Source organism: Rhea americana, unplaced genomic scaffold (assembly GCF_003343005.1).
Source record: "Rhea americana isolate MKP2758 unplaced genomic scaffold, rheAme1 scaffold_331, whole genome shotgun sequence".
Classification (NCBI taxonomy): domain Eukaryota; kingdom Metazoa; phylum Chordata; class Aves; order Rheiformes; family Rheidae; genus Rhea; species Rhea americana.
The window spans coordinates 59,096-67,213 of NW_028186459.1; the positions used below are offsets into that span (position 1 = coordinate 59,096).

The 8,118-nt window shown below is 57.0% G+C and overlaps 1 protein-coding gene across 1 annotated transcript in view; it reads right to left on the reverse strand.

Annotated features, from left to right (window-relative positions):
• Positions 1–33: 33 nt before the first annotated feature.
• Positions 34–8,118, reverse strand: part of RSPO1 (R-spondin 1) — a 16,256-nt gene continuing 8,171 nt past the window's right edge. The window contains exons 5-8 of the mRNA XM_085311084.1: positions 6,248–6,439; positions 4,359–4,508; positions 3,495–3,683; positions 34–3,040 (exon numbers count right to left, since the gene is read on the reverse strand). Coding sequence (XP_085167210.1) covers positions 2,883–3,040; positions 3,495–3,683; positions 4,359–4,508; positions 6,248–6,439 — 689 coding nt within the window. The 3' untranslated portion in view covers positions 34–2,882. The remainder of the gene's footprint in view (positions 3,041–3,494; positions 3,684–4,358; positions 4,509–6,247; positions 6,440–8,118) is intronic.

Genomic DNA, 8,118 nt, shown 5'->3' on the forward strand with positions numbered 1-8,118 from the left:
GTTTTGGTGAATAAAGCAAACAAAACTTATTCAGCAAACCCATTTATTTAAAGAAGCATATTTTACAGTGATGCCATGGAGAGAACACCACAACAGATTTTATTTGGTGGGCTGAAAGAGAGCATTCATGTGCATGTGAGTTGAAATGACATTAACCCATGTAAGGAAGTCTCAAGTTTGGACTGTTGAGCCCAGCGTGCAAATCAAGTTGATTAAAGACAAAATGCTTCTAAATTTGTAAACAAACCAGCTCTCTGGGAGTGGAAATAAGCACAATTCTCAAGCTGATTGAAAGAAGAAGAGGAAGAAATTTGTTTTTTTTTTAAATATTTTCCTCCTAATTTTTCTAAAACTATTTCATTTTAAAAGCAACTTACTTAAAAATCTTGGATTTTCTTAATATACATTTTAAACTTTCCTTTGCCCTTCTCCCTTTTTTCCCTGTTGTGCTATGAAAAGGARGAAAGAAGGGAAAAGGGTACAACAGAAAGGAGAAGCTCAGTTTTTCTAAAAACTCTAGCATGTTCTTTAAAATATGTTGTGTTGATTTATTATAGGTAGTTTAGTTTTGAAATATTTATGCTAATATTGACATGAGTTACTGTAGGGAATCCAGTCAGTTGGCAGAACCTTAGTAGTATAAAACATTGCTAATGCACTCTCTCTTCTCTTTAATCCATGTTGAGAACTGGATTGAGATACTGAAGCAGGAGGGAAGGAGGAGTAGTGTATGAATTAGCAAGCTGAGGTTCATGAAAGGGTTACTCATTATTGCTGCTAAATAGCAGAAGGGAAAAAAATATTCTGGTTACATGCAATGCCATGACACAAACAAAATACTTATCTCACAGGCTAGCTGAGGCTAGAAAATAAAGTGAGATCTGATCTTTCAACTGGGAGGCCTTCAGGAATCGTCTGAACATGATCCATAAACAATTCGAAGGATGACTTTTAAGAACCTCTTTCTCTCTCTGCTTGGTATGCTGGTCGTTTATCATTGTGCTGAAATGGAATCCCCTTTAAAAGATATAACGGCTTCTTGTTTACTTAAACATAAAGTGGATGATGGGCTGAAAGGCTTTGCTTCCAGCAAAGCAGTCACGGAGAGCTTGGTACAGCTCTGGAGCTGAAACAGCTATGCAGCTCCCACATGCTGAACTAAGCCAAAATAGCAGCAAAGTGAACGGGGCAAGGAAAGGGTTTTGCTGTCTTTTGCTAGAATTGTAACGGTCCGAATTCTCCGTAAGCGCACTAGGACGCGCACCCCCCGTACAAGAGCCCCAGCCCTGGCCTAGCAGGGGAAGGCAAATTCTCRGACCGAGGGGTCGTGCACGCCGCACGGCGGGGAGCCGTCTCCCGCAGGTGCTCAGCGTGCTCCCGGCTCTTCCTGCCCTCTGCCATACCCACGAGGCAGCGAAGCTGGTACAGAAGCAAGCAGAGTGCTAACTTCATTCCCCAAGCTTAGCCTTGGAGTCGTTGCCTTCCCGGGAGCCAGGAATTCCAGCAGCTCGCCCGTGGGAACCACAGCAGCTCACCGGCTCCGTTTCTCGAGATCAGAGATTTTTTGCTGAACTTTAAAGGAATTAAACGTATGCAGATATTTATATCACGGAAGCTCTTTTTGAAATATAAGGGAAACTGAGCAATATGCCACCTCATTACACTGTCAAGGATATATGTGAAGAAAGGCAGCRTGGAGTGTGCGCTCCACTCCAGGCTCACTAATTCTCTGTCCGGCCCAGTCTTCATCCTGGTTCCTCTGCCCAGGCATCAGTTCTTGCCGAGAAGGAGCGTTTGTGCTGGATCAGGAAATTCCGGTTGGTGACACGGAGACCAGTAGTTTCTATCAAACGTGAAAGTTTGTGTTTCCTCTGCAGAGCCTGAACTGTGCCTTCCCCCTCCCGCTTCATCCCCTCCTACCATGCATTTGAGCGGTGCCTGGACAGATGGACGAGTGTGTCCCGAGCCCAGGAACGGCGCCTGGTAGCTGTGACTGCACAGGCAAAGTCGCAATGTTTAAGCAACCTGTGGTTTGTTGTAACCTCTCATTTTCTCAATTTGCTGCATGTTAACTGGATCCTTTAATGGGAAATTCCTCAGGGGGCTTATTGGAACACAGCTGGGATTCTGAGAGTGAATTATGGCTGATTTGTGGCTACAATGCAGCTGGCAACGTTTTCTGGGATTTTCTTAAAGCTTTTGAGAGTTTCCCCTCCACAAGCGAGTCTCTGTCCRGTGGGACACCAGCCTCCATAGGGGCCAAGGCATGAACCACACGCTCAGGAAGCTGGTTGTCATTTTGTTTTTTGTTTTTTTTTAATTTGAAATAACTCTTTGAAGCAGATTCAGGGCAGATACCACTGACCTCTTATCACAAACGTTTAACATGTATTCTCAATGATAAAGTCATACAGCTTAAAACACAAAATAAAGGATGGGGGGAAGAGAACGAGGCCGCCGCCTTTGCAGGACTCCGTGATTTGGAAGAGCAGAAATTCAATTCCAGCCTCGTCCGCCTGGCGGGAGCCGCTCTGTGCCGGGGCTGCGCGGCTGATCTTGAGCGAGGCACTCTGTCGCGAGTCCTCGCGCCCGTGCTCTTGGCTCTGACCCACCCCGCGCCTCTGCCGCGCGGCGTCCCGCGGGACCGGCGCGTCCCCCCGCAGCCCCGCGGCGGGGGGCTGCCCGGGCGGCCCCGYGCTGCGCGTCCGCAGCCTCCCCAGGTACCTGCGGGCATGGTTCCTGCCGGGCCTGTGAGCGCGTCTGGGATAGATGTCTGTCTGTCTGAACATGTGTACGTGCTGTGTAGCAGTGCTCCGGTTCAATAAAGCTTTCATATACATAGCAGCAACGAAGTCTTGCCATCGGGCGACGTAAAGGGGCAGCTATTGGGTAGGGCTAGCAGGCGTCGCGAGGAGCGCAGCCCCCCTCTGCTTGCTCTTCCTCTTCCTGGTGCCAGACTTAGCATCTTTGGTGTCTTTCCGATTTCTGCTTCCATTCGCGTTGTCTTGCCTTCCTTGCTCCTCTTTTTTCTTTCTTTTCCCTGCAGTCGAGCGAAGGGCAGCAGTGAGGCTCCGCGGCAGAAGGGACGCGCTCGCCCCGCCAGCCGGCACGGCGGGCATGCTACGGGCACGCGCACCTCCTCTGCGAGGACGGGGAGCTGGCGGAACAGCAGGCCCGTCTGCCAGACTTACTTATATGTAGAGCCGTTGCCTAAATTTAAACGGGGCAGAAAGCTCAAATCTGGGGCCGGCTGTGTGCTTCTCAGCCTCGAGCAGAACTGAGACCTGCGCTTTGCTGCTGCACAGCGAGCCCCGCGGCACGGCGCGCAGCGCTCCTCCTTCCCCCTTCGTCGCTGCTCAGAACCAGCTTCCCTCAAAACAGTCGCCCCGACTGCAACCCCCGTGCGCCTCGTGAGAGCCTGGCCAAGCCACGCTCGTGCKCAAGCTGCCCCCGCCCGCCTCCTTGCCGCGCGCCCGCCCCGGAGCATCGCTCACCGTCGGGGCACTGGCTCTTCTGCACGGTGCATCTGCGCACCTCCGTGGTGGCGGGACACAGGGACGCGTCCCCGGCGGGGGCCTGCAGGATCCTCCGCGTCCGATCCTCGTTGCCCTTCTTGAAGCCGCACAGCTTCCTCTTCTTGGAGCAGGGCCCCCAGGGGCCCCACTCGCTCATCTCACACTGCGCTGCCGGATCACGGGAGGGGCCGGGCGTCATCCTCCCCCGGCCGCCGCCGCCCGSGAGCCCCTCCGCACCGCCGCGGCCCTCCCGCATCCCTCCCCGCGTCACGCTGGAGGAGGCGCGCCTTTCCCCAGCAGCTTCTTCGGTTTGCGAGACACCCTCCTCCCCAGCGCACGCAGAGCCCCCGAGTCACGGGTGCGGTGCTGCCCTCGCGGCTCCCGAGCGCTGGGGCTCCGCGGGCCGTCGCCCCGAGCACGCTGCCGCGAGACGGGGCAGGCGGGCAGCCTCCGGCCCCCCGTGCCCCTTTGGGGCGGCCGCACRGAAACTGCGTCTTACGCTGCAACGGCAAACCTAGCGCCGTGCGGCGGAGAGGTCTGAAGGCTTTTGTGCGTGCAAACGTGCAGCCGCTGAAGAGCGAGCGAACAGTTCCCTTTCCGCTGTTCTGCAGAGCAGGTACTGGAGAAGGGGGTCAGGCACRTTTCTGCTGGCCAGACCGCCGCTCGCACCGCAGAGGGCATGCTACACTCCTCGGCTGCCGGGAGAAAAGGCTAAGAGCGCAAGCAGAAGAAGGCAAACAAGTGACTGCCTCCTTACAGACGGAACAGGCGGGGGCCTAGAGGTGCTACGGGGCCCAAAACGCGTGTAGAAAGGTGGGTGGCAGCCGCCCGAGCGTTGCTTACCAGGACTGCCGCACTCCATGGTGCCGTTGGCAGCCGAGTAGCCTTCGGGGCACGTGACGTAGCATCTCCCTTTGTGCAAATACAAACCTTCCTTACATTTTGTGCAAAAGTTTCGGCTGAAACAGGACTCACAGTTCTCAATTTTGCATTCTGGGAAGAAAAAACAAAGCCATCACACAGTCTGATGTGAGCAAACCAGCTGGCAGGCCAGGCTACCGCGTGCTGCGTACGGAGCGAGGCCGCGACGCCGAGCCGAGCCCAGGCACCTGCGTGCAGACCCGAGTCCGGCAGGCGAGGAGCAGGTGGAGCTAACCCCAAAAGGCTCGGGACACCCTTGACAGCTAACTAGAGCTCGCTCCTGGCTCCAAGGGGTCTGCAAACAGCCAGGCGAGTCTCTGAATGTCCTGCCAGGCTGACTTGTGCTACTTAGAAGTCAGTTTTCTTTGCACTGTTCCCGGGTGCAGGGCAGAGCCACTGTGCTGCAGCTCTCAGAGCCAACAGCAGCCACCGCCAGATCGAAATCAGGCAGGGTGGAAAGGGTTTGGGCTGGTGTTCAGCTTGAGCATCAGTCAGCCAAAGCGGAAAAGTGCAAAGAACAAAGGCTGGTATCAACTCCTTCAGCTGCAGCTTCAGTATAGGCTGCAAAGAAACTGAGTTAGCTGGAAAGCTGGCCATGAGGGTGGTTTGCATGAAGCTGCCAGGGAAATGATCGCATTTTTCCATGTCCAGCTTCCTTTCTGGTGCTCTGGCTGAAAGAGGCAGCTCCAGGCCAAGGATCCCTTTCAGGCAGCTGCTTATTTACAGGGAACGGGCAGAAGACAGAAGAAAAGGTACTTGTGCAAGTAATTCTTCAGATTTCCCTCCGGCTTCCTCCTGAAGAAAGAGGATGCCAGCCTGGCAGTCTGGTAACAGAGCTACCCAAACGCCCGGCAAGATAGTCACGTCCTCAGGGTATCTGCAAGGTGGGAGCATATTGCTAGAGGGAAAGCCAGCCCTGGCGACTTTGCCGCTGGCACTCTGCTCTGCAGGACGACCAGCCGTGCCGGCAGCACACACATCGCAGGGGTTGTCTGAGACCGAGCCCAACGCAGCAGTCGGGAGCTGCCCGGAGGGGCTGATGTACAGGCAGTGTACATCACAGATCGTAGGATGGTAAGGTTGGAAGGGACCTCGGGAGATCATCTAGTCCAACCCTCAGCATAGCCCATACGGGGATTGAACCCACGACCTTGGCATTAGCAGCACCACGCTCTAACCAACCGAGCTAAGCCTGCCCCCCAAACAGGGGAGCAGGACAGAAATCATAGAATCAGTAAGGTTGGAAGGGACCTCTGGAGCTCGTCTAGTCCAACCCCCCTGCTCAGCAGGGAAACAACTGGCCCATACGGGGATTGAACCCCTGACTTTGGCATTGTTAGCACCRTGCTCTAACCAACCGAGCTAAACCTAATCCATAGGCTTTTCATGTCACGGATAGGCCAATATCCTGCAATTTCTCCCTCTCTGCTGGCAATTTATATGAGCTTTTCCAAGCCTAGATGAATTAATTTTACCGCTCTTCTTGACCTTGGTTTGGCAGGAGCTATCAGCGGGCAGCGGGGGAGACGGAGGCTCCTTGGAGCACCCTCCTCCGCCGCCTCCCGGGCGGTGCCCTGCTCACCCCAGCCCCGGCACAGCCGTGCCGACGGCAGCGCGCGCGCGAGCATCGCCGCCGGGAGCCGTCCTGCGGGGATCATTCCCCGGGTGGATCCCTGGGGCGCTCAGCACCGTCTCCTCCCCTTGACGTAATGACGGCATTTCCTCCTGCCCGAGCAGGGCGGCACGCGCTGCCCCAAGGCACTGGCGCCCCGAGCCGAGCCCTGCCTCTCCCTCCCGGCCCCGGTACTCACTGATGCACTTGTTCATGTCCGTATTGCGAAGGCCAAAGTATCCCAGTGGACAAGACGGCAGGCAAATCCCGATCTGTCGGATGTCGTTCCTCTCCAGCAGGATGAAGAGCTTGGGGGAACATCTCAGGCACCCGTTGAACTCGGAGCACAGGTCGCAGCCTCTCGCGCAGCCCTGGCTGAGCTCAGCGCTAACTGGAACGGCAAGAGAGAGCCGGGGCGGTGAGCAGCGCGTGCCCCGGCGCCGGGACCACGGCAGCAATCAGCGCCGGGATCCAAAAGCGGCCACAAATCACAACCCGCCTCCGCTCGCCCCCGCAGGCGCCTGCACCCGGGCGACGGTGACGTGCTGGGGACCGCCGGCAGGACCGGGGCACGCGCAACCCGGTCTCGCTCCTGCAGCCGCCCTGCTTCCKCCGCACCCCTCGCAGCCCGGCCAGAACCGCGGCGGGCGCTCGCCCCGGCGCCCCGCGGCCGGTCCCGCTCCCGGCCGAGCTGCGGGCACGCGCCGGGGCGGCTCCCGAGCAGGGACCCGCGCGGGGCTGCAGCGAGCGGCCCCGGTTAGGTCGCGCGGCGTCCCCTCTTACGTTAATCGTGCCTGGCAACATCGGAGATTTCGCTGCTCTCAAAATAGAGATGTGTTCTCAGCGTCTAGCTTCAGTCCAAGAAAAATACTCAATCCCRTGTCTTGAGAATTTTCTGCTTTCAATTATCACACAAAACGCTGCTTGTTTTGAAAGCAATAGCGTTCTTTGCAGGCTAGAATGCAGGTTATTTTTATTAGTTTATTATGCAAGCAGCGTCCTCGTTTACGGAAGGGCTGCCTGTGTGTTGTTTTGAATGCTGTGTTTACTAGCCTTCAAAAGCAAGCATGGAGCTCCAGAGCATTCACGTGCCAGACCRAGAGGCAGGAAAACTTCCCTCTCCCTCCCGCGACAATCCGAAATCCCAGCGGCTCCCGCGCTTGCTCGGCAGTGATGCGGCTGGGGCTGCGCAGGGTCCTGCCGAGGGCACGGAGGCGGCTCCAGCCTCAGAAAATGAAAGAGAAAGCGGAGCCGATGCGGATGCTCGGATGCTCGGTGCTGGCCAGCAGCCCCTCGGCAGGTGTGTGCCGTGGCTCGCGGCGTGCCGGCACCGGCAGCCCTGCCGCATCCCTGCGCACGGTGCATCGCGGGGCCACAACACCAGTTTCCACTCTTCTCACCACACTCAACACTCACAGTTTTAATATAAGATGATTTCCATAAAACTTAGTTTAAACTGGTTTTAATGCAACCAGCTTGCGTAAATGAAGGCAAACCCATGTGGCAGCACTTGAGCTGATCAACACAGGTTGCCTGCATTAGTCACTGAGTGCAGCGGGCCAGGGAACACCCCAGCTGCTGGGGATGACTAAAACCTGCCTTTTGACCCCCGGGAAGCAGGCACTGTTAGCTGTGCTGCGCTCTGCAGTTTGGCTCTGCCTCCTGCCCTAGTGGCCGGGCCGGGCTGGGCTGGGCTGCTTCCCCTTGGGGGGTGTGGGGCGAGCGCTGTCCCGGGATAAGCGCTGGAGTTGGGCTAAGGGCTGGAGCCGGAGCACGAGCCAGGGGCGGGCGCCCAGCTGGCCCCGCTGAGGCCGTAAAAGCGGGAGCGGGGCCGCGGGGCTGGCCGATGGTGAGCGTGGGAGGAAGGGCCGGGAGCGCCGCTGGGCCAGCGAGCAGCGCCTGGAGACGCGCGCGTGCTTCTGCTTGTTTTCTTGCTTTCTCTCTTGCTGTCGCTCTCTTTCTCTCGTCTTGGGGGTGCACGAGTGGCGGCGGTTGTGCCGCACCGGGGGCAGCTGGCTCCTGCCGCCGGGGCTCCCCGCCGCAGCGCCGGCGAAGGCCGGGCAGCAGCGC